This window comes from Cololabis saira, chromosome 8 (assembly GCF_033807715.1).
Source record: "Cololabis saira isolate AMF1-May2022 chromosome 8, fColSai1.1, whole genome shotgun sequence".
Classification (NCBI taxonomy): domain Eukaryota; kingdom Metazoa; phylum Chordata; class Actinopteri; order Beloniformes; family Belonidae; genus Cololabis; species Cololabis saira.
Genome location: NC_084594.1, coordinates 17,103,501 through 17,128,423, shown reverse-complemented (window position 1 = coordinate 17,128,423; position 24,923 = coordinate 17,103,501). Strand labels below are relative to the sequence as shown.

The 24,923-nt window shown below is 42.1% G+C and overlaps 2 protein-coding genes across 2 annotated transcripts; both read left to right on the top strand.

The window, feature by feature from the left end:
- Positions 1-532: 532 nt before the first annotated feature.
- Positions 533-3,819, top strand: klhdc7a (kelch domain containing 7A). The gene has a single exon (XM_061728455.1). The coding sequence runs from the start codon at positions 760-762 to the stop codon at positions 3,004-3,006; it is 2,247 nt and encodes a 748-aa protein (XP_061584439.1). The 5' UTR covers positions 533-759; the 3' UTR covers positions 3,007-3,819.
- Positions 3,820-13,311: 9,492 nt separating this feature from the next.
- dhrs3b (dehydrogenase/reductase (SDR family) member 3b) lies at positions 13,312-24,061 on the top strand. The gene is made up of 6 exons (XM_061728454.1): positions 13,312-14,035; positions 18,884-19,027; positions 20,633-20,752; positions 21,203-21,441; positions 23,348-23,473; positions 23,571-24,061. Exons 1-6 carry the CDS (start codon positions 13,769-13,771, stop codon positions 23,653-23,655), a joined length of 981 nt encoding a protein of 326 aa, XP_061584438.1. The 5' UTR covers positions 13,312-13,768; the 3' UTR covers positions 23,656-24,061.
- Positions 24,062-24,923: the final 862 nt, after the last annotated feature.

Sequence of the window (24,923 nt, the reverse complement as noted above, 5' to 3'; positions counted from 1 at the left end):
TAATTTCCTCTTTCCGTTTTACCTTTAGGGGTCGCAACTCTGTAAATATTACCATGCAAGTGCCATTTAAGTTTCTGACAGCAACCTTCAGGATCTTTTCAGAGACAGTAATTGAAGCATCTCTGTGGGTAAACAGGAAATGACCTTTGATCTGTGGCATCGCTGTGTAAACAGTTATATCCCGGTTATTAAGAATTTGATAAATGCCATCTATCATTACCCTCCACCCCTTGTTCAAACTTTAGAGATGAGCAAGGAAAAATAAGGAGTGCTATCTATCATAACATGTTTTGACAGTCACATATTAAAAACATAGAGACTCATTCCTGAAAGCACACAGCATTTTGAACTGCTAAATTAAGTGTAATTAGAATTTCCTCGAGAAGCTTTTAACAGTTCATAGATGGCACTTGGATAGTTTTAAAACACACATGGGTGAGTCATCAAATTGCGAAACCAAATGTTTGACCATGTATTTACATACTGTGCAGATGGTTAGTGCATATGACTTCCCACAGGTGATGCATGAAAAGTGCTCCGCCTCTACAGAGCAAAGGATGTAAATAGAAACTCTAGAGCTATCATTTTACCCTTGATCCTTTGGGCAAAGAGGCGTTGTCACCAGATCCCAGCAGCTCATTTACAATGAAAACCCTCCGGCTCGAGTCCGCTGAGGTGCACTGACAATAACTTTCAAAAGGATCAGTCAACCACTCATTGCTGCCATTTCTTTTATTTATTTATTTACTTTTTTCAGCTATGCCCATCGCAGACCTTTTGGGAGGCCAGTTCGACATGCAGCTGCTGCTGAGACTTAGTGTCACCGTGGCTGCAGTGCTGCTGGTTTCTTGGGCCTACAGGTTTTACAACTCCAGGGATGTTCGAAAAATACAGCCCGGAGGCAAAGACAACACAAAGCCACAATATGATGCCTGCCAAAGCTGCAAGAAAACTCTGCACCATCGAAGCCAACCAGAATATGACAAGGACGATGGCAGCAAGCAAATTGGACCTTCATACGCAGACCTGCCACCTGACAGCACTATGGGAATACCAGAAGCTCTTTTACATGGAGTCGAAAAGAGTGAGGAGGCATTTAGTATGCCAAAGATTGGCCAAGACAAATGTAGGAAAGAGGAGAAGCTCACTGATTTGAACCAACCACTGGATGATATCAGTAATATTTCGTTTGATTCTGCTTTGAACCTCCAAGATCCAAAAGAGAATGGGTTGGCTAATATCATGGGGCGCCACTCTCCTTGCTTTTTGCAGAAGCTGGAAGGTAGTGTGGGCGTGGGCAGGGAACTAAGGCAGGACTTGGAGCACCAAGGGGTGTATTCCTGCTTTCTTTCCAAGGCAAAAATCAAAGTTGAGGATGCTAAAGTGGTGCTGGAAGGCTCAGGAGACCAGGTTGTGCACGGAAAGATCTATGATTACTACGTTGAGTCTTCCTCTCACTCAGTTACTGATTCAAACACTTTGTTGGGTCAGTATGACAGGAGCCCTGAGTCAAAGCAGGTGGAGTTTGGGAATCATGGCAGCAGGTTCACACAGTCCCCTTCCTCGGTAAGCCCGATCATTATAAGTGATCTGGATCCTCAACAAAACCCAGATGATGATGTCTCCTCGGAAAGAAATCTCAGGATGGGTCAAGTTGCTCGGCCTGCACTCCTACGAAAGGAGAGCTATCTGTCGGCAACAGAGGATTCAGAGTTTTCCCTCGCCTTTCAAGCTTCAAGGATCCCATCTCCAATGACACACTCTCTGGCTTCAACCAGCAGTGAGACTCTCTCTCTTCAAACCTCTAGAGATAGCGAAGGACACAAAGTGAAGGATAAGTGTGATGTTGAAACAGTAGCAGGGGCTCCATTTTTTGACACAGATATGGAAAAGTTGAAGAGTAAACTGGATTTGGGTAACTGTCTAGAGACATTTTATCTGACCAAGAAAAATGGCAATTTGTCTTTGCAGCAAGCATCCCTGAGGGTCATGTCCGACAACTATCTGCAGGTGCTCAGGGACCCTAAACTTTACGGACGTCTGATGGCAGGTGAGCGGGAGCAAATCCAGAGGTGGCGAATGAGGGGGAGGAAGTTTGTCATGGTTGCAGACATGGATCCTCAAGACTGGTTGAGGAGCACGGAGGGCCACGGGCTGACAGTGGAACAGAGGAGGATGTCCAGTGCAATGTACTATTATGATGACTACAAAGACGCCTGGCATCCTCTCTGCCTGATCCCACAGGAGGTCATCTCTAAAGCCTGTGCCATGTGCACGATGGATAACTACTTATTCGTGGCAGTGGGCTGCCAAGGCACGGACAGAGAAATGACACCTTCAAAGCGTGTGTTTTGCTACAATCCTTTGACATCCATTTGGAAAGAGATCAGTCCTATGAATGAAGCCAGGCCCCGCTGCAAACTGGCAGCACTGGAGGGCTACGTCTATGCCATCGGAGGGGAATGTCTCTCTTCGGTGGAGCGCTACGACCCTCGGCTGGACAGATGGACTTTCGTGGCTCCGCTGCCTAACGATACATTCGCTGTGGCGCATCAGGCCACGGTGTGCAGCGGAGAGCTCTTTGTTTCTGGGGGCACCCTTAGATACATACTACTGCGCTACAACCCCAAATCCAACACCTGGAGGGCAAGTCTCATGGTGGGCAGCAATGACAGAACTGCAGATATGGTGGGCGTGGGGAGATTTCTGTATCGGTTTGATGTGAACCCACTGCTGGGCGTCAGCGTGTACCGGTACCACACAGTGGCGCGATTATGGTACGAGTGCAGCTCCAGGCGACTTCTACACTGCCCTGCCTTCCAGTGTGTTGCCATGAATGGCACAGTCTACTGCGTCAGCCGACAGTTCACCATGAGGTTCGAGGCTGATGAGATCTCTCCAGCTTTCACAGAGGCGGATTTGAGTGTCCTCCCTGCAGCCAAGGGCATACTTTTCCCCTTTGTCCTTTCACTACCTGATAAGAAGCCTCGGCAGACAAGTGTGTAAAAACAATTCAGTTTTCCTTTGAGGATAAGATTAAGTGATGATTTAGTATCCCAACAAGAGCACGCTTTACATCAGGTTTATTGTTAACTGTGTGGATTTTGCTTTGCAGGTCAACCTTAAATGCCATTGCAAAACTCTCCCCATTGTTCAGTCATATATCTGTGGTGGTATTAAGATCCCCTTCCAACAAAGACACAATGCATTAGTCTCATGAATAACTTTGTTTTCCCTGCATTTGGTATTGCACAAGATTTGTGTATTTCGCCTGTCCCTTTCCTGGCAGTAAATTTTAAGCATTAGACCGATAATAGTCATTGAACTACTGTTGGTGTAGATTTACACGAGATTTGCTGCCATGTTAATTGTTTCTCTCTTTGATTTGCCACTCCTTCCTACTATTATGCTAGTTTTATATCATCCCAGATGCTTAACTGCTTCAATGTTAGATAATTCATAAAAAAATAAAAATAAAAAGATCCTAGAGTAAATGAATTCATTCAGCTCTGAACAAAGGGGGAGAGCAATGTTGTGACCATCGATCACGGGGCTCCCCTGAGTAGGACACAAAGATAACTTACACAGTGGTCTGGATACAATTCACTTATCCAAAGTTGCTCTTTAAGTATGACAGGATGTAAATGGTTATGCCACACAATATGAATAGTTGGGCTTCTAAAGCATTTGTCTCTAAAACTGACACTAACACTTGCACTTAAAGTAATTTTTGTTGTGTTTATCATCCAGAAACAGTGTATTTGTTTTAAACTTGGCTGAGTTGAGGACCATGTTTATTGTCCTAATGAGATCCCTTTACTTGTTATATATATATATATATATATATATATATATATATATATATATATATATATATATATATATATATATATATATATATATATATATATATATATACATATATATTAACCCAAATGAGTAATAGAATAATGGAAGATTTGTTTGCTAATATTTTTCTTAATTTAAAGTCATGGATCGAATGCCAGTATGATTGAAACACTGTTGTAAACTACTTGTTTGTTGATCACAATAAATGTATCTGAGATGTACATGCAAGTATGAAATCCTTTATTGTTTGTGACAGTGTGCAGCAAAGCAGCTCAAAGACAGAGAGCGACGTGCTGCTACAGCACCATCATGTGGCTCAGAAGGCCAACGCAACACGGCTGTGGATGAAGGCTGACCATAACACACAAGTATCATGTGATAGGAACGCAGCAGCACAGGAGTGTGACTAACTAGCTAACAAGGGCTGCACTGGAAGGCAGCAGGCATGTGGGGGGAAAAGGAGGCAGACACAGATGGTTGACCATCAAACATAAGCATGTTTAATTCCTCCTAATTAAACACTTTGATTCCCCTTAACTGAAGACATAATGGAATGACAGTTAAGCGTGTCTCCTCAGACTTTGCCTTGGATGACTCAGGGCTTCTCGTTTGCCTCAATACACAAGTCAGTTCTATCATTAGCACGTGTTTCATTGTTTTTTCCTCTCTTCTTTTATTCACAGTTGCATTCTAAAACCCTGTTCTGAGTTTCAGGTGTAATGCCACGTCATATAGTGCATCCTCCCCTCTCCCACTTGTGCTCATTCATGAATCATAAACTTCATGTGGTTCAACTCAGCAGCTCTACGTCTGTCTTCATGGCAGACGCTGACTCAAACGAGGATCTGGGAAGGGAAAGTGCTGTCTCGCATGCGGGTCCTTGTGACGCAGGGGGCTGGAGAGCATACGCCATGCCCTGGCAAAGCAGCTCTGCCAGAAGAGGCCGACTGGGTGCCTTTGCTATGCTGACCTAAACACAGTCAGAGGTGGAACATGTGACGGCTGCTTTTTGGAGCGTTGATTTGAGGACTGCAGGGAGACAGAGTCGGTTGAAAAGGCTGCAAAGGGAGGAAAAGTTAACTGCCGTGTTACTGCAGTCATTAATTACACCGCTGACTGAATTTGAACCATAAAAGGCATCTGGGCCACCTTGATTTTAATTGTTCATGAGCAGTGTTACTGGTGTGCGTTGCCCATGCAATGTTAAATGCAGTCGAGCGCACTTGCACTTCACTCATATTCCTTGTAACTGGATGGTTGACGGTTTGATTTCCCTTGTGTATTATGTATCTTCTGGCTGCAGTGGTATATCATTATAAATGGTTGTCTTAACAGAAATCGGTCAGACAGACATCTTAACTTTCCATGTAACGTTGTTTGGATGCCAGATTTGCAGGGTTGGCCAACAAAAAACACAAAAAAGGGAAAAAATAAGCTTCCATTATGTACATAACGTTCTTTATACTATGTGACAGAATAATGTTAGGATGCTGGGCAGTGGTGGGCGGACAGCATCTTATACAGAAAGACCTAGATAACTACAGAAAAGTGTTGTTTAGTAAGTATGGGTAGTCTGTAAATGGTAGGCGTCTTTGAATTAAGTTATTCAGCGGAGGGCCTATTCTTTTTTAATAATCTTAAAGAGGCTCACCATGTGACACCAGCAAATTGCTGTAACAAGCCTTTAAGTGCCTTTTAGGTCTGATGATTTTATACATTTTTCATGACTGCTGAGCCGGACCAGAAACTTGCTTTCATAAGGACTTTTATCGCAGGCCTTTATCTTAGCCGTCAACATTATGCAGAAGTGCCCACATTTTACCGAAGAAAAGCCTTACTTGCAGGGTTGTGACAGCCGTTCAGTTTGGTGCTAATGCCCTGAATGAGCAGTTAAAGGCTGACCTCAGCTCTCCGCGGGACACGTCTTCTCCAAGACACGTCTGGCTTATGGTCCCACTGAGGCACGCAGTCTACACAACTGGGCTTGTTGGCTATCTCTTGCTCCCAAGTGGACTGTGTCAGACAGAGTAAACAGAGATTGCAAAAAGGAATGAGGAAAGAGGGACGTACAGGAGCTTGAGCAATGAGCCCCGCGCAAGGATCAGCAAAGCTCACACTTCACTATCGATCCACACTGTTGTATAGTATTTCTGAAGTCATTTCTCCTCTCAAATCCTGAACCAGCAGCCTGTGGCCCAACCTCACATCAATGCAATTAGTCTCCAGCTCCAGCCGGTCCCACCGGGAGGCTGAGCTGATGTTAGCTGAATGAAGACTGCCTCATCACTTTTGCCACAGTTTTGACTCGTTGAGTTGCTGTGAGGCACTTGGCCGGCTCCTGCAGGTGAGGCTTTATGTCAGGGATTCATCTTGAAAAGATGCAGCTAATCTGCATTCTCAGACGTGAGTAACTTTGACAAGTGAAGTCAGAGTAGCTACAGTTAATTCAGACTTGAAGGTGAACATGTTACATTTGTCAGACAATAGTAGCATAAAGAGATGCATCATGCAGTTATATAAAATAATTATGCTCCTGATCGTTCGTCCTAAACTGTGCAAATATTGGAAAGAATCACATCGCCACGCTGCAGGAACAGCACTAAAATAAGTCAAGTACAAAAGTAGTTAAGTAATTAAACGTAAAATGTGCAATAGAAACATTTTGCAGTGCTTTTACCTCCTTGGGTTTGGATTGGTTTTAGAAATTCCAACACAGACATAAATGCTCGCCCTCACCTCCCATTGTTTTCTGAAACACACGTTCCAAAAAATTGGGGAGGTGCATGTGTAGCCGAAACGAAGCCCAAGTGCCTGGTATTAAGGCATCAATTTCGGCACGATAACAGCAACCATAAACTTAACTTAAGTGGACACTCGGAGGATTGGTTTTGCGCCGAGCCGCAGTGATAGAGAGCTGAGGCCACCTCTTTTTCCCACCAGACAGTTTTTAAAACTTTAACAAGATCCAGCTGCTGTAAACTGCCACAGTTCATCATAGCCAAATTCACTCTCCCTCCCTCCTCTGCCAGCATGGAGGCTGCATTGTTGAGAAAAGGAAAATGCATCCAACTTAGCCCACAGCTGGCAGGTGAGCAGAATGCTTTATATCTACACTGTGTCTTTGTGGTTTCACATCTAAGCGGTTCGATTCAATTCACTCCTCAGTGTTTCAAGGTAGAGGACACGGCTCATTTTCTTATAATGTAACAACCAATTTTAAATAATTGGAAACCATTTTAACCATTAATATTAAGCTGAGTAGATAATAACATCGTCTTTGATGTGACAACCTAAAAACACATAGTGATTTCTGCTTCACTGGACAACAAATCAGAAATGAGAGAGCGCTGAAGAACATTGGGAAATGAGAAGATTAGGCACCGAATTTATACCTGAAGTCCTTTTTTTGCGTCCGTAGATCGGCTCTATTCTCCTGCTGGTTTGAACCGGTTTTTTTTGATCAGTTACTTTTTGCTCAGGCCTTTTCAAAGCAATGTTAACTTCTCAGACAGATCACTTGTAGATCACCTGGAGGGGAATTAGCGCTCAGTTGCCATGGATACAGCAAAGAGTGTAGTGGGATCAAGGTACCGTGGAATTAAATGAGAGATGTTATATCTTTCGTCTTTTTAATAAAAAAAAAGAAGCCGTAAAGGCACTTTTAATAGCATTGCCTGAGCGCAGTGGGAGCAAGGCCCTTAATGGCACCCAGACAAGTCTCCGTTGAGGTACCGCAGGAAAGGAATTCTGTGGAGCCACCAAACAATATGGCCACAGCATGGTTTTTCTGGTATGAGGGCAGGTTGAAAGTCTGCCATCTGCAGAGTTGGGTAGATGAGGACCCGAGCACAGGGGAATGGCAGATGTCGACCCACTCTCATCAGCAGCAGTTGGCACAGAGCTGCTTCCAGGTTCATCCCAGTGATCTCCCATGTGACTGCCACACTACGAGAGACCACATTAAACTGTCTCTGGCACAGACGGGGAGAGACACGTTGCAGACTCAGACTCATCCAGCTGGACCATAAATCTGCATACATATCAGAAGAAATTTGAGAAAAGGAAGGGAGATGTGTGATTTATTTATTTATTCATTCATTTATGTTTTTCCCTTTTATTTTTAAGAAATGTCAATGACTCTTCAAAGAAAATGGATAAAAGAAAACAAAACAAAATCGGAAAACTGGATTAATGTGTTTGAGTCCAAGGTTGTTTTTTAATCAAGGAAATTTTCGGCATCTACTTTAATCGCTTCATGATAAGCTCGATAGATAAATAGAGACAGAGAGAGAGAAAGATACTTCATTAATTGGGAAGAAGCAGCAAGAACATAATCAGGTATTAAAAAGATACAGAAGCCTCCGAATGTAAAATAAAAGTAATTTAAGATGGAACCAACAAAATTAAAGTGATGAGTTTTAGGTATGAGAATATAAACAATATAAAATCTTCTACACACGAGGCATTGTGGTTTAGAATGAACGGTGTGGATGCAGAAGTAGGAATGAAAAGTGTGCAAGAAGCCGTTTACCAAAAGTTGCAGAAACACGCCTGTCTGCGGTGCGCTGTTGTGAGGAGTTGTGGACGTGGAAGGAAAGATTGCCTCTTATCTGTCCTCCTGGCAGCAGAGCTGGATCAGTCTGTTAGAGAAGCAGCTCCGCTGCCGTCCAGGATGTGACGGAGAGGGTGAGAAGGGCTATCCAGACTGGATAACAGCTTCTTCAGAGTCCTCCTCTCCCCACAACGGTGTCAAAAGTGTCCACTCTGCAGGCCAGTCACAGAGACAGCCTTCTTGATGGTATGTTTGAGATTGTCAAGCGCAGGTTTCTCTGTCACTAATGAAGATGTACCAGGACAATCATCTAGTCCAGGGGTCGGCAACCGGTGGCTCTAGAGCCGCATGCGGCTCTTTAGTGCCACCCTAGTGGCTCCCTGGAGCTTTTTCAAAAATGTTTGACCTTTTTTTCCTTTTTTTTTTCTCTTAATTTTCTCTTTTTTTTCTTCTTTTTTTCCTTTTTTTCCTCTTTTTTTCTTCCTTTTTCGTTTTCCTTTTTAATCTCGACATTTCCACTTTTTCCTCGACATTTCCACTTTTTCCTCGACATTTCCACTTTTTTCTCGACATTTCCACTTTTTTCTCAACATTTCCACTTTTTTCCCGACATTTCGACTTTTTTCTCGACATTTCGACTTTTTTCTCGACATTTCGACTTTTTTCTCAACATTCAACTTTTTTCTCGACATTTCGCCTTTCGCCATTTGCCTTTTTTCTAAGGCTTATACAAGACTTTTCATTTTTTGCGGCTCCAGACATATTTGTTTTTTGTGTTTTTGGTCCAATATGGCTCTTTCAACATTTTGGGTTGCCGACCCCTGATCTAGTCATAAAGTGGGAGATCATAGAGGAACTGACAGTAAAGACTTTAAAGATCAGATTATTTAACCTTAGGTGTGTATGTCCATATATTTCTCAATTACATGATCACATAATCTTTTTTTTTTTTTTTTACCTTGTCTGCACACATATTATTGATTGATACCATGACGGTAGAAACCAAAAGTGTATATATGTGCATTATTACTATATGTGATATATACATATATATACGCACACATATACGTACACATACATATATATACACATACAAACCCAGTGTTTTTTTTTTTTTTTTTTTTTTTTTTTTTTTTTTTTTTGGGGGGGGGGGGGGGGGGGGGGTGGGGGGGGGGTGGTGACGACATCCACTGCCAATCCAGGAAGCAGGAACACACGGAGACACACGTCAAGCACTGGAAATCTGCAACAAAAAAACCACAAACAAAGCACGAAACCGGCACGGAGCCATCCAAAACACGAACAGCAATCGACCTAAATCTTGAGATCTGATCGCAGTCTGAGCTAAGCTTCACATAATCTTTGATCAACTGACTTTTAATGTAATAGAGCATCACCTACAGACTGCCGATGGGTGGAAATACACAAAGGTCTCTTCCAGCGCACTCAGACACAGACGTAGATTTATAGAACATCAGCTGTGGCTGAGGAAAGTTTGCGTCCTTCACTCGCTGACCTCTGGAAACTTGTTTCAAGTTAGTCTGAAAGCAAGTCCATGAACCGCCAACCAAATAAGGTTGGCGTGTCGACAGGTGCCCAGATGATGAAGGACCCGGCCTTCCCGGCATGGAAAAATCCACAGACTCGCAACAAAGGGAAGACACATTACCAACAAACAAAAAAAAAGATGTTTGGTAAAGTCAAAGTGAAGGTTATTGTCTCTGAGAGACTACATTTACTATGACAACATCAAAGAAGGAGAACATGACTTTGTGCTTCTGAGAGCCTTGATGCTATTTCTTATCTCAGATTTCTCTCTTCTGGGCTATATCAAATCTTGGAGGACAAAGAAAGGACATTAGCACAAAGCAACAGTCCTTTTGTGCGTTCTTGTTCCTCCGCAGAAAACATTCAGTATTTCTGGAAGAAATATAACATCAAAGCGAAGATGTTGTCTTCACACATACAACATGGTTGACAGAAACATACGACAACAAGCGGCGACACTTTAACACATACCATTAACACCGTGACAGGCCGTGAGCCGTCTGCAGCTTCCCACTATTCGCAACCCAGGAGGAATGCCCGCATTCATCAGCTGAGAGCACAGAAGTCCAATTACCAGGAGGGAAGCTGCAAAAAGAGCAGCAAAGCCAATTATTAAAATTGCTCAACCAATGTCCATGGTGTTGCTGGTCGGCTCTGCTGAAGGTAAGTCATTAGGGGAAAATGTTTTATCTACCTTCTTTCAGCCCTTGTTCGCCCTCCCACATCTACAAGCAATACATTCTGACCTTGATTTCTCTTAATGACATCTTCAGCTGCATGCTGCCCGAGGAAAAAAGATTATATTCCCACACAGAATCTAATTACATGTTAACTCGTCTATATCCACAGATCTTTACCTGTTTATTCATTTTTATTGCAAATACATTACCATCGTGTTTATTGCATTGCAACACTTTAAACACTGTTTTAAATGTTACATTGCTTTTACTTTCCAGCTTATCTTTGTCCTTTTCGGGTAGGAAGAAAAGCTCTGGTGCTTAAATCTGCAGTCCTGACCTTTTCACTGTTGGAGAGGCAAACGTTTGGAGAGACTCCTGGTTTCCCCGGCTGAACACACTCATATGAACTTTCCCTGCTGCTCTGTAGATGGCAGTGATGGCATGAATTTGAATGCACAGCATCTTCTGAGATATTCTCTGTTTACATTTCTTCATTCTGCATGCAGGCTAAACTCATTTTCCACTCATGTCAACATAATCAGCACTGTAATGACTTTGCAGAACAACCTAGCTGTGTTTCCTTCCTGTTAGGGGAGGGCACATAATAAGCTATATTCAAAAAGAGATGGAAATTGACTTTGGTTCCACAACATTTTGAAAATGTCAGAAATAAAAAAAAATAAATAAAGACAACATCTGGATTTGTGTTCCACCGGAGGTTTTTGCCGCCTTTCAGAGCCCCTCAGCCTTCACTAAGTAGCAGAGCCCAGCACAAAGCAACCATTGTGAGTCTTCTCTTTAAACCCTTCCCAGTTGCTGAAAAAGCCCAGCATTCAGCGACTCTGAGTAAAAATCACAGTGCCAACGCCAAACATCACAGACTGGAATCTTGTCTGAGACCCATTATTACATATAGGATTTGTTTAGGAGGTATGCTTGTGGTTTTCTGTTTGTCGTTCTGCCAGCGGGTTCCGAGAGTGGGTTGACCTATTTTTCCAAATTGCACAGTCATACACAGAAGGCTGTAGGCTGCCTCCAAAATGTTGTTACTGCAATAAATCGGGTTAAAACAGTTATGTTAATGGGTATTTACACATAGCTGGAGACCACCACGACTGCATGGGCAGCTGTGTTTCTATCAAGTAAAATTTTAAATGCTCACTACGGTCATATATAAATGTTTCTTAAATACAAGGCTCTCCTTAATGTTGCACAAGTGTTTATATTAAAACATGTAGACTGCAAGTATTCTAAGACTTGGAAATGTGATAGAAATAACAAAAAAGCTGAAAAAAAGTTACTTTTTCAAGATCAAATCATATGATTTAGCTGCAAGTCGCCATAAGATTTGAACCCTGAGTGATAAAGGCCAGAAAACAGTCATGCATAAGTTAGTACCCCCCCCCCCCCCTTTGTTTTGTTTGTTTGTTTGTTTTATGGAGCAATGAGACCAGAGTGGAGTTGTTTGTTGTTAATGCTCTGCAACACGTTCGGTGAACACTAAAGACCACATGTTAGCATAAACATGGCATAACCACGGTTAAGCATGGCAGAGGGTAGATCATTGTTTGGGGTTGGTTTCTAGCCACAGGAACTGAATTATATGAACATGAATTCATTTGCCAACAAGAGTATTCTAGGGGCAAATGTGAGGTCATCCGTCCAATGATCAGAAGCACACCAGCATATATAAATCATAATGGCTGGAAAGGTTTTGGAATGGCCCGGTCAAAGTCCCGACCTCAACCCAGGTGAATACCAAAAACACCTCAATGAACTGAAGCGGTGGCGTAAAGGTGAAGGGGTCAAAATGGATTGATGGCAAAGGCCTGATCTACCCCTCCTCAAGCACAGGAAGACGGATGGGCTTGGCCATCTCAGTCAAGACTCTTCTCTCATGTCGCTCCACAATGGTGGGACAAGCTACCAGTGACCACGAGATCAGGCTCGTCCCTCAAGAAGGTGTTGAGAACTGCTCTCCCCCTTTAACCTCCCGAGCTGCACCTGAATGTCATCTCAGTGCCACTTGGCTGCACTCATTTAAATCCTGTCTCATCTGCACCTACTTTGGGATCTGTGAGTTACAGTGGCGTATTGGTATTCCTCTGTTGTAAGTCATTTTGGATAAAAGTTGCTGCTAAATGTAATGTAATGTAGTCGACAACCGTGTGCAAGGCTCCTGCAGGAAAGGACTACTTCAACTTTTATTGCTGCTCAGTGTGGCTCTACAAGCTGTTGAGTCATATTACCTCACTTAGTACTGGAGGGTGCTCTGTACTTAATGTTTACTCAACGCTTGCATGATTCCTTGTTTTTCCACTTTTTTTTTTTTTTTAAATGAATAACCACGACAAGAGGTTATTTTAAGAGTCCTCTTTCAATAACGACTGTGACTTTTCATCACTCTGTTACATTTAGACCCACAAAAAAAAAAAAAGTGTTTATTTTGTATCGACTTGCATCTTTGGGGAATTACGTGATTACAACACCATTGTTTTGTTTTTTTTGGTACTTTTACATAATGAGGTTGAGATCAGGTCAGCGGGATTATGAAGTTAAACTTTTGGGCTCCCACCTGGGGTTGGTGGTGGGGGGGCCGGACCTCAGATACGGACCCGTGAAGGGGGTGGGGAAGAGGCGAGTACCCAACCAGTCAGGGCAGACTCACACTCAGGGCTCTGGAGCCAAACAAAAAAAAGGAAAAAAAAAAAAAAATCCATCCCCACATAACATGTCAATCAGGATTAATGCCATTATAAACCTCCCCTCAAGGTTCATCCAGGTCCGCTCGCCAGTGGAAGCGCACACAGTCCGGGGAAGAAGAGGCGGCGATACAGCCAGGCAAGAGGCAAGAGGCAAGGCAGGAACTACCAGGAGTGAGGCAGCAGGAGAGAGGCAGCAGGAGAGAGGAACCAGGAGAGAGGCACCCAGCAGCAGGAGGCTCGGCAGCAGGTCAGGAGGAGGCTCGGCTCCTCGCCTGGACTCTCACGTCTCCGCTGCGTAAAATGCGCGACTCCTCGGCGCGTCTCCACTAAAAGATGACGCGAGTCTCCAACGCGGTCCTTTGCAGCTCTGCCTTTTTCATTGGCTCGCTCGTGGATTACTCCTGAGAGGAAAAAACTTCCCCGTGTGTGTGTGGATGACATTGTTTCGCGTGAACTTGCAGCGTCAACCCGGTACCGTCCGCCCTGCGCCCTGCGAGGATCCCCCGATGGAGCTGCGGAGCGCGCGGCGCATGCTGCTGTTCCCGCTGCAGATCCTGCTCAGCCTGGTCCGGGCCGGCCTGCGCGCGCTGCTGCCCGGCAGCAGGAAGGACCTGTCCCGGGAGGTGGTGTTGATCACCGGGGGAGGCCGGGGCATCGGCCGACACCTGGCCAAGGAGTTTGCCAAACAGGGAGCCAGAAAGGTATGGGGAATTATTAGACCACTTGTTGCATCCTCTGTTATGGCAATGCGTCCTCATTATTTTTAGTTGTTTAGTTTGTGTTGACACCAGCGCTGGTAATACAGCTGATTGAACCCACCTTGTGCAATACCATATGTGCAATATCTGTCTGTCTACCTCACACACATTTTACCTGCTTTTTTGCAGTTTTTTTTTCTCTCGCACTACCTCTACTTCCATTTCAATGTACTGTATATACTGTTTATATCTCGTAATTATATATATTTTTTACTTTTTACTTTTTTTTACCACTCCCCTGCATGTGTGTGTTAAGTAGGGGTGTAACGATACACGAATCTCACGATACGGTACGATACACGATATTGAGATCACGATAACGATACGATACAATATTATAGCAGTATTTTTTTTAACAACCTTGCATGAAGAACATATGACTGGAAAAAATCTTGTGTCTTTTATTTGAAAGACACAAAATAATGCTGTGCATTTGCCCTATTGTTACAGTTTGTAATGCTTTATAACTGTTTACGTTTTAAAGAGAAAGCCAGGCCAACCATTTTCCACAAACTTGACTAAAAGTAAATGTCAAGTTTGCATTATGCATCTTCAGTTTCATACAAGTACAAATATTTTGCCACAAACTGAATAGTTTCTCTCATGTATGATTTGACTTTTTTCTTTTTTCGGATGCGCGTTACTAGTCAACACAATAGATTAATATTAATATTCCAATATCGCGATACACTTTGTCACCTCCACGACACGTATTTTGACGTTTTTGTATCACGAAATTTTACACCCCTAGTGTTAAGTGTAGCCTACTGCTGCTAAACAAAGTGAGTTCCCCCATTGAGGGAGAAATAAAGGATTATCTTATCTTATCACCTACACCCCCTGGTCCCCCCTGGTCCCCCTGGTCCTCCCTGGTCCACCCTGGTTACCCTGGTCCACCCTGGTCCACCCTGGTCCATCCTGGTCCTCCCTGGTCCACCCTGGTCTCCCTGGTCCCCCCTGGTCCCCCTGGTCCCCCCTGGTCCCCCTGGTCCTCCCTGGTCCACCCTGGTCCACCCTGGTCCACCCTGGTCCCCCTGGTCCACCCTGGTCCACCCTGGCCGAGTGAATTGTGCCACTGTTCCATGAACGCAGGGATCACAACCCCCAAGTCGCCTAGACTGGAAACAGTTCCCTCTATTTTGGTTCATGTATTGCACAACAGCCTGGGTCAAACAGAGGGCAGGTCTGCACAGCATTTATGGCCGACTGATATGATAAAGTGTGGCACTGAAATGATGTCATTCTGCTTTAGTCTACTGACATATAGGACGACATGGCAATGATTAGATCATTAATGAATATACTCTGTGCCATGTGGGTGTGTTACACTGAGTGTAGGTGGATAGGACTTGTTTCTGCAGAGACCCTGAGTGAAACTCCCTCAAAGCCATCCACATTTCACACCCAGGCAGCCCTGCTAATACCTCTACTTTTTCTTTTTTTGTTCTTTGCACTGCTGTAAAATCTGCAAACAGATCCACAAAACACCAAAGACTCCATGATATTTTAATGAAACCCAGATTTTGTTTTCAAGCACAGCTTCAGGACATCAAATGCCTTTTTTTTAATAGAGTGCATCAAAAACAAAATGATCCAGACAAAGCTATGGAATGCATTGCATTTGTGGCTGTAATTATTGCTCATGGCAATGCACTGTAAATATTTGCAAATTGAATTCTTTTGAGGTTATATCTGTCAAATGTGGCATGCTCCTTCAGTGGTAAGAAAAGGCAAAACTATGCTTCATCTTGCTTTCGTACATGCTTTCGTACATGCAAATGATGTACATGCAAATGATGTCACCTGATAAGAAATCCGTTATTACTGATATATAGATTTTAGATTAGGATCGGTTCGGTTCATGATACAAACCTGCTGTTTTCTAGCTGTAGAAAATACACACACCGACCAGCGTAACCAGGATCCTCCATTTCCACCTGTAGGTGAGCAAACTTCCGCTCATAACGCCCAGCAACGGTTTGTCTGCCAGTCTAGTGGATGAACAGCTGAGTGCCCAGAAACATCTTTATTTTTGACCTCTATTGGTCGGAAACCTTCATTGCAGATGGACTCAAATTGTGGTAATGTTAACCCACACCAGCTGAAAGTGTGTGACACGGGCACCGCTTCTCACATCCTCTCTTAAGGCACAATTTTAGCAGCATGAAAACATTGTTGAATGTTCAATGAAATACTAACTGGCTTCCTCTGTCTTTCAATGCTGTATCCTTGGGGAATGAGCAAGAAGAAACCAGATTTTAAAAGCACTGCTTTGCAGCTGCACAACAAAGGATGTCACCGTGTTTTTCAGCACCCTATTGTTGGGTTTTATGAAGGTGTGAAGGCTTTGAAAACCACACCTGTGGTAATGTGAATGACAATTGCTCCTTGCCTAAAGAGATGCTAAAAGGAAGTAGGGCGGCAATTAGGACTAGGACTAACCTTTCTGAACTTGCGCTCACCCCAGTTTGAGCATGTTTGTGACAGTCAGAGTTCGCTTTTCCCTCTGCAGAGGCTTTTACATTTTCATGTTACTTCAGAGTTGATGAAAGAGTTCACCGGGTGGAAGAGTGGGAGACTCAGGAGGGGAGAGCGAGAGCTTTCTGTGCGCTGCAAAGCTCTTTAACAATAAACCATAACAAAAGGTCTTCAAAAAAGACATGCAACAGTTTGAGAGGGATCTCAGAGCAGTCCAAGCCAACAACTGAAAACTTTAAAGAATGTATTTCGTCGAAGCTTCGAACATTTGGGTTTTTTGAACACACTAACCCCAACCTTGGAAAAAGAAAAAAAAAATTGATTTATTTATTCATTTTCTGTGGCTGTCATCATGACGTAAATAAATCTCTGCAAGGAAGATGAACCTAAGCGAGTCACTGACAACAGGTTTGTGTGGGTGTGCTGGTGTTGTGCTGGAGGCGGGAAGCACACCACTCCCAGCTGGGTATTGCCCTGCAACTGACCTTGCTGTCTCTGCTGTAATTAGACAGTGGCAGGCGACTGCCTCCTGAACTCCTGCTGCCCCCTCTGTGTGCTGCTTCTCTGTCGGCCCATACAATAGGTGTGAAAAGCAGGGTTCATACCCACCCTTACATTCAAGGCTGGGAGATAGTGTATCACTGTAATCCAGCTGGAGCTACGGCCGAACCCAGAGATGTACACTTCTGCATGTATTGAGCAGCTATCCCTGTCAGAATTGTGTATTTTATCAAGCTGTACCACAATAATTTGCTGATGAGAGAGCTTTTACTCAGAGCATGTGTTAAAATTAAGTCTTGTTAGGCATGCCTTGTTAGAACAATCAGTGGTTTATCACCAGTTGTGAACACAGCATGCGAGAGGTCAATTAGAAACTGTTTTCTATCCAGATAGCAATTTGGCCAATGATTGTTTGCTCTGAGGGTCCTGTGTGTTTTGACGGGTGATAAACCTAATAAATTGAATAACATTTTAACAGGAAAACCTATTTTAACTGCTGACTTTTAAATGAGCACTGTTGGCTTTATTTGGTCGGGCTCAAATCCTATTAAAAGCTTTCAATTATTTATCAGGACATGTCTTCCCTCACTGATTGCTCAAATTGGTGTGCAAATGAAGCAAACAAAAAAACCAAGTCAAACCAGGGCCATTCTCCGAAGGAGGCGGATGCTGATTGTTTTGATGCGATGGAGAAATAAAGAGCACGTTGTTGATTAATCTTTGATGTCCCCAGGACTTTGCAGATTAAGAATTCCTGCGTTTGTCTGCTTCTACTGGCATTCTAATAACGCCGTCTTAAGAAAATTACACAAACACCTACATTTATGTTTTATTCTAGATAAATGTTAAGTGAATTTTAATGGTTTGATCCAAAAATGCTGTGTTACTGCAAGAAAATGGGTTTAATCTGTGATTAGGATCCAATATACAGCATGCATCCCATCTTGTATACATATCTTCTATGTTGGCTTATTTGTTCAGGCCACATTTAAGAGCTGGATCTCCAAGACTATTGAGTAAATGCAAATCCATCCTGCCGACTGGCTAAATGGATGTTTACATAGAAACATTGGTGAAACAATGGGAATGGCAGCCGGAGCCATGTGCAAACAGACAGACATATGCTGTCCTTTGTGTGTTCATGAATACACACACATTCACCGTCTCTGACTCCCAGATACACAAGATCACTTTCCAGAGGACTTTTTACTCAAATATTAACCTTGGTCACGGGCGATCAGCCAAATCCCACACTGGCGTCCTCAGCACTTCACACACACAGTGTTTTCAGACTCCCTGACCAGAAATGACAGGGCTCATCTGCCCAACAGGCCGTGTAATCTCTTTGAGAATTTGTGTTTGAGAGATGAGGAGGGCTCAACCCCTGATTTCATTACCTTTCCCTGACCCCAAAGACTGACAGATCTAATTGCCCAATCACCAGTCCACCCCCCAACCCCACCACCACCCCCCCTTCCACCTCATGTTCCCTGCTCAAATGACCAGCCTTCATTTAGCCTCTGGTTGGATGAAGAGACAATTCATCCACACAGCAGCCTCCAAGCCTTTAATCTTGCATCAAAACTATTTGTTGGAGTGGAAGTGACCTCTGTTCTCTGTCGTTTGCCAAAAAAAGTTGCATAAAATATACATGTTGTGGCTGACTGACTGTAGTAAAAACAAAACTTTTGTTCCATTGACAACCAAAAGTTCACTTGATGTTTTTGTTGGTTTTTTTTCCCAATATGCAGGGCTTATTTTGCAGAACATTTCTTCAGTCCTCTAATCTTTAAAAATCTGATTGTTTACAAGGTGATCTTGTGGGGGAGGACTGAAAAGTGCCTGAAAGAGACAGCTGAAGAAATCTCCCTCTCTGGAACGGAGTGCCTTTACTTTGTGTGTGATGTGGCCAATCGAGAAGAAGTTTACAAGCAAGCCAAGGTGGTGAGAGAAAAGGTACAGCATTTTATTATTTGGGAATCTAATTCTTCTCCTACAGGATGCAAACAAATGAAACTCGCACACTCTGAAACTGATTATAAAATGTTTCACTCATATGCCTCTCAGTTTCTATTGTCTGAACATTTACTGTGATTTATTCTCTTTGGTACAAGTCCAGAGCCAATAAAGTTGGGACACTGTAAAATATAAATGAAAAACAGAATGCAGTGGTTTACAAATCTCATAAACCCATAATTTATTCCCTTAAACAACATAGAAAACACATCAAGTGTTGAAAGAGAGCGATTTTACCATTTCATGAAAAATATTAACTCACTTTTGAATTTGATCCCAGCAGTGTGCCACTAAAAAGGTGGAAGTGTGGTAAGCAAAGGCTGTAAAAGTAAGAGTTACTGAAGATTGGGGGTTGGTATTGCCAAGGACCTCACAATACGAAACACATCACGATACTTGAGTCACCATACAATATTGTGATATCCAAATTTTGTGATATATTGCGATGTTGTACATATAGTTCACTGTAAAAGCGTTAAAAACTTTTAAAATCGGAGTTCAATGTACATCAGACTAAAGTGAATTCACGGGACAAACTGAGTCAAAACAATGTAATTCCAATTATCCATGCCGTTTTATTGTAACTATACAAGCTAAAGTTACAACATATTTGCAAATGTTTTTTATTTATTTGAAATTAACATTAACATAATTACCATCAACAATATTATTTAAGCCCATGTATACAATAAAGTCGTACTGGATTTACAACCCGTCTGAAAGCTTATTTATTATTTGAAAAAAAAAAATTATATTAAAATTTTGAATATTGATATCGAATCGGCCAGCAAAGTATCGCAAGATATTGCCATATTGATATTTTTTCCCACCCCAACTAAAGATTAACCTTTGGAGTAACATTTTGCAATACATTTTTTTTTGTGACATGATTGGGTATCACAAGAGCATCTTAAAGACAAGGTGTCAAATAAGTCATGGTGGGCAGAGCCATGCCAGTTTGCAAAAATAAATAAATTAAGCAAATAAGCATCTATCAATTTTGAAAACATTGGACAATAATGTTCCAGTGGGCACATTTTTCTAGCAAATTTAAACAGCTCATCATCTACATTATAGTATAATATCAAAAGAAATCAAGAATCTGCAAAAACTGTTTCTGCACTAGGGACCAAAGCAAAAATCAATGATGCAGGTGACGTCGCATTAAAAATCAGGCAAGATACCGGGATGGGACTTACAATCACTCACAAAAAATATTTGTTTAACAATATACTTTTGCTGTTACATTTACAAAAGCAGGTTAAATCTTAATCATGTAAGTAAAATGCCGTTCGTTAACATGAGAAGATGCTCCACAGTTTTATCATGAAATGATCACATATTTCACTTTGAACATGTGATATGTTTTCATATATTCTGTTGTAGATGAAACCTGTTGTGAGATTGGAAAATCATTGCATTCTCGTTTATTTGTATTTTACACAATGTCTACATTTTATTTTGGAAGCATGGTTGTATTTCTTTGCCAATGGTGTGATGTATTTCTGTTTATTCTTTTCTCATTGCTGCCCTCTTGGATTGCAGGTGGGAGATGTTACAATATTAGTGAACAACGCAGCAGTGGTTCACGGCAAAAGTCTGATGGACAGCGATGACGACGCCCTCCTGAAATCCCAACATATCAACACATTGGGACAGTTCTGGGTAAGCTTTGCAGAAATTGAAGCAGATTTAGTTCACCTGCAGAAATGGGGGAATTCTTCCGAGACGATTATCCATATCATTTTCATATTTTGATTACAGCGTGGCAGTCTATGCCGTGGGCACCCCAGACATATCAATCCGGGCTGATATTATGGCAGGTTAAGTGGGGTATTTCCAAATTGCCTCTCAACCCCTGAAACATCAGAGGTGTTTTGAAACCCATGTCATTTTTATTTTGAATCGAGATCAAAAGACTTGGTCGTATGCAGACAGAAATGCAATTATCCACTAAATGGAAATGGAAATATAATCTGGGTTGACACTGTGAGCTTGTTTCTCCTGTCTGTTGCTCCTTTTTCTCTGCTGAATACTTTTCACTGCATTTCCTCACCTCATTCCATCTTGTCTTTTTTTCCCCCTCTTTCTCCTGTTTTCATGTCCCCGTCTCAGACGACAAAAGCGTTCCTGCCACGCATGCTGGAGCTGCAGCACGGCCACGTAGTATGCATCAACTCCATCCTGTCGCAGTCTCCGATCCCGGGGACCATAGACTACTGCACCTCCAAGGCCTCGTCGCTGGCTTTCATGGAGAGCCTGACTCTCGGCCTGCTGGACTGCCCCGGCGTCAGCTGCACCACCGTGCTTCCTTTCCACACCAACACAGAGATGTTCCAGGGGATGAGAGTCAGGTAGGAACAAGGTGTAATATTCTTCCTGTTGTCTGTTTGTAATCGTCTCCAGTGATTTTTTTTGTTTTTTTTAGTTAGTGATTTATTCCGAACATGCAAATGATATATAACGTAAATATGAACAAGTAAAACAGAAATAATAATACAAAATGGCAGATCAAGACAATTTTACAAAACAAAACAAAATAAAACAAAAAAAACAGCATAAAACAAAAAAAACAGCACAGTAATTTAAAGTAATATAGTAGATAGTAGTAAATAGTAAAGTAATTTAAAGAGACAGCAGTCGTCTTTCCACAAACACGAATAGGAAAATTGTTTCTTACTTGTGAAGAAAATAAAAATGGCCAATATCTGCTGCCATGGAAGAATAATGCTGACATACCCAAGAAAAAAATACACCTTTGAAATCATCTTCATTTGTTGTAATACGTGGATGAATGGACTTGTCTTGGGTTGTCCATCTCAAAGTTTTACCAGTTAGAAACCACAACCTCTTCTGAACCTGCTGGACCTTCGAGTTAATTAACTTAAAACTGACTTGACAGTTCGAATCACAACTTCTTTTTTTTTTACTTATAAGTTCGAGTAGCTTCAGGGATGTTAGCTTTAGTCCTTCCAACAGCCCCCTTAGATAACTTGACTAAATTTGCCAGATTGTGCACGCACTGACCTCCAGACGTTCCCTCTAGCAGTGCCCCCAGGCATCACATTTATTTCACGGACTAAAAGTATCTTATCAGCCATGAGCCAGATTGCTGTGAAATGTGCTGCAGATTTCAAGTTTTAGAGGAGAAAGAGAGAGAGAGAGAAGAAAAGAAATCCAAACATTTCAAGTGATTCTCATTTTCAGGTCAAAGTTTTTCACTTTAACTGTCAGAGAGTTTGGTGTGCATTTGATGGATTGGCACATCATTTTCTTATGGGGACCGAGACATGTGTCCTTTGGGTTGTCACCGCTTACTTTTCCTCTTTATAAGTTCTACCCTTGTGGACCTTATTGAGTTAAAGACCTTTAAATCCCAGATAAACATGATAAAATGACTTTCCACGGTGACCTATTCTTTTAATCATTAGCTTTACTTCTATCAAACTCTTTAAAAATGTATAAGAACCTTTCAAAATGTTTTGGAAAAAAAGAATAATCATGTCTCAGAAGGTTTATGTTGCCTTATTTGGGGCAAATAAACTCGACCCTGTGTTGCAAACAAAACGAATCATCATGGACTTACACTAGTGTAGGTCACAGGCTTTATTCTACGTGCATATTTTGTCTTGAGTTTTTCATATTAAATGAGTACTGTCATCATTATTCCTTCGAACGTAGAAGGTTTGCTTCATTCTTGCTACACCTAACAGGTTGACACAGAAAAACAAAAAGGGGCTGAAGAACAAACAGAGAGACTGATAAACAGAGAGGGGGTAATTATTACAGGCACAGGGTTGAGCAGGACAGAGAACAGGGAAAGTAAACTAAAACTAACACACAAGGAATAAGACTTTCAAAATAAAACAGCAAAAAAGCTTAACTCTAGACCTGACAACAGAAGCAAAATGAGGACAAGAGTAAAATCCCCTGACACCATAAGACCTCAGTTTTCGTTGCTGCTTTTTTTTTTTACCACTTTTTTTCATTCAAGACAGTTTAAAATCAGCTAATGCAACATCTAACATAAAATAAACTTGAGAATTTTGCTTTTATTTTGATAATACCTATCACCATTTCCTGATCCACAACTGCAAAATGTGCATCTATTTTGCTGTAAACATAATGTCTCATCATTTGGCCTTTGTGGTTGCTGTCTTCAGGCAGATTTATTGACATTTATGGCACAGAAAGAAATCTAGGTCTGCTCATCCCTGATGATCCCTCGATCTGAAAACCATTGTTCCTCTTCCTACGTAGGTTTCCCCAGCTCTTTCCACCTCTCAGACCTGAAGTAGTTGCCCAGAAGACTGTGGATGCAGTCAGAACTGACAAGGCGTTCCTCTACTTGCCCTGGACAATGCACGCCCTTGTCATTCTTAAAAGGTAAAAAGTCCTCTTCTGACATTTCAGTTGGTTTCATCTTACTTCACTTCATGCTTCATGCTTAACACTGTATCACTGATCTTCCTGCACTCTCTAGCTTCATGCCACAAGTTGCACTTGAAGAAATCTACAAGTTTTCTGGGAGTTATACCTGCATGAACACTTTCAAAGGGAGGACATGAGCCTGGACTGCACACGGTGGGAGAGAGCTCTGCGGTGTACTGAAGGGAATATGGACCTTAAAGGAATGTGAAAATCGAGGAGCCCCCGTGACGTTGTGAAGACAAACATTTTAGGGGGCAGGAGGGTGTTTCTTCTGCAGGTAGAGTTAAGTGAAAAACTGCGCAAACACCCCGTGACCCATGTTCATGTGCAAGCACATGTATGTGTATAGTATAGATAACTGAATGCAACTCTCACTTTGAACAGAAGCCATGCTTAGATCTGTACCAGTAGTTAATCTGGAAAAGGGTTTTGTGACACTTGTTTACCATTTTTACAGATTTTTTGTTGTTTATTTTTAATTTTCTCTTTTTTTTTTAATATGTCTTAATCCAAGCAAAATAATAAAAGAGAATTTTAGAACCACGTTGTCTCTGTGCATAATGAAGGTGAAAAACGTTACTCAGGAACACATTTTTGTGTGTCTGGGTTTTGACGCGTCGCACTGCCATAGCACCTTTGATTTATTCCAAGCATGAGACTGTGTCAAAGGTGTTGTCAAAACATGGAACGCACCCTCGGGAGGCACGCGGGGCATCGATTTCAGCTTTGAGGAAACAATGCGGGTCATGTAATTCTCCATGAGCATAATGAACACAAATGAAATCAGCGCGGTTCCCCGCAAGAAGATGGGCAGAGCGCGCTGTAGTCACGGCACTCAGCGATCAAAGATTTTATTATTCAAGAAAAATAAATGTTGTTTTTGTCTGTTTAGAAGATGATGATGTTGCATTCAATTTTGCCAGCCTCAGGTATGTTTGCAAATGCAGGATGTTCGTAACAGTAGATCATCCACAGGAGAGACATATTTATTTCAGAAATTACAGAAACAAAATGGAACAATTTTTTTTCCCTTTTTCTTTATTGCATATGAATCTGAGCGTCTTCCACTGCTTTTGCACCAAACTATAAAGTGCCAAAGAAAACGATAGTCGCAGTAAAAATAAGCAAGACTGAGAAAGATGTGCACAAGATCCAGCCAGGGGTGTGTGAGACCAGACAAGCGTCCAGGTGAGCTAAATTGAATGAGTTATTGTGTGCAAGACCCACCCAGGAGTGTGTAACAGAAGTGAGCCAGGATGGAAATTAACTCGTATGTCAGTGGGGGAGAACAAAAATCTAATTTCTATAAAGGAATGTAATGGCGAAGGAGTTTAAAACCTGCCATCTTGCAGCATACAGCAATTTTTCTTAAAGACTGAAATCGGATTTTTAAAGCTATGACCAA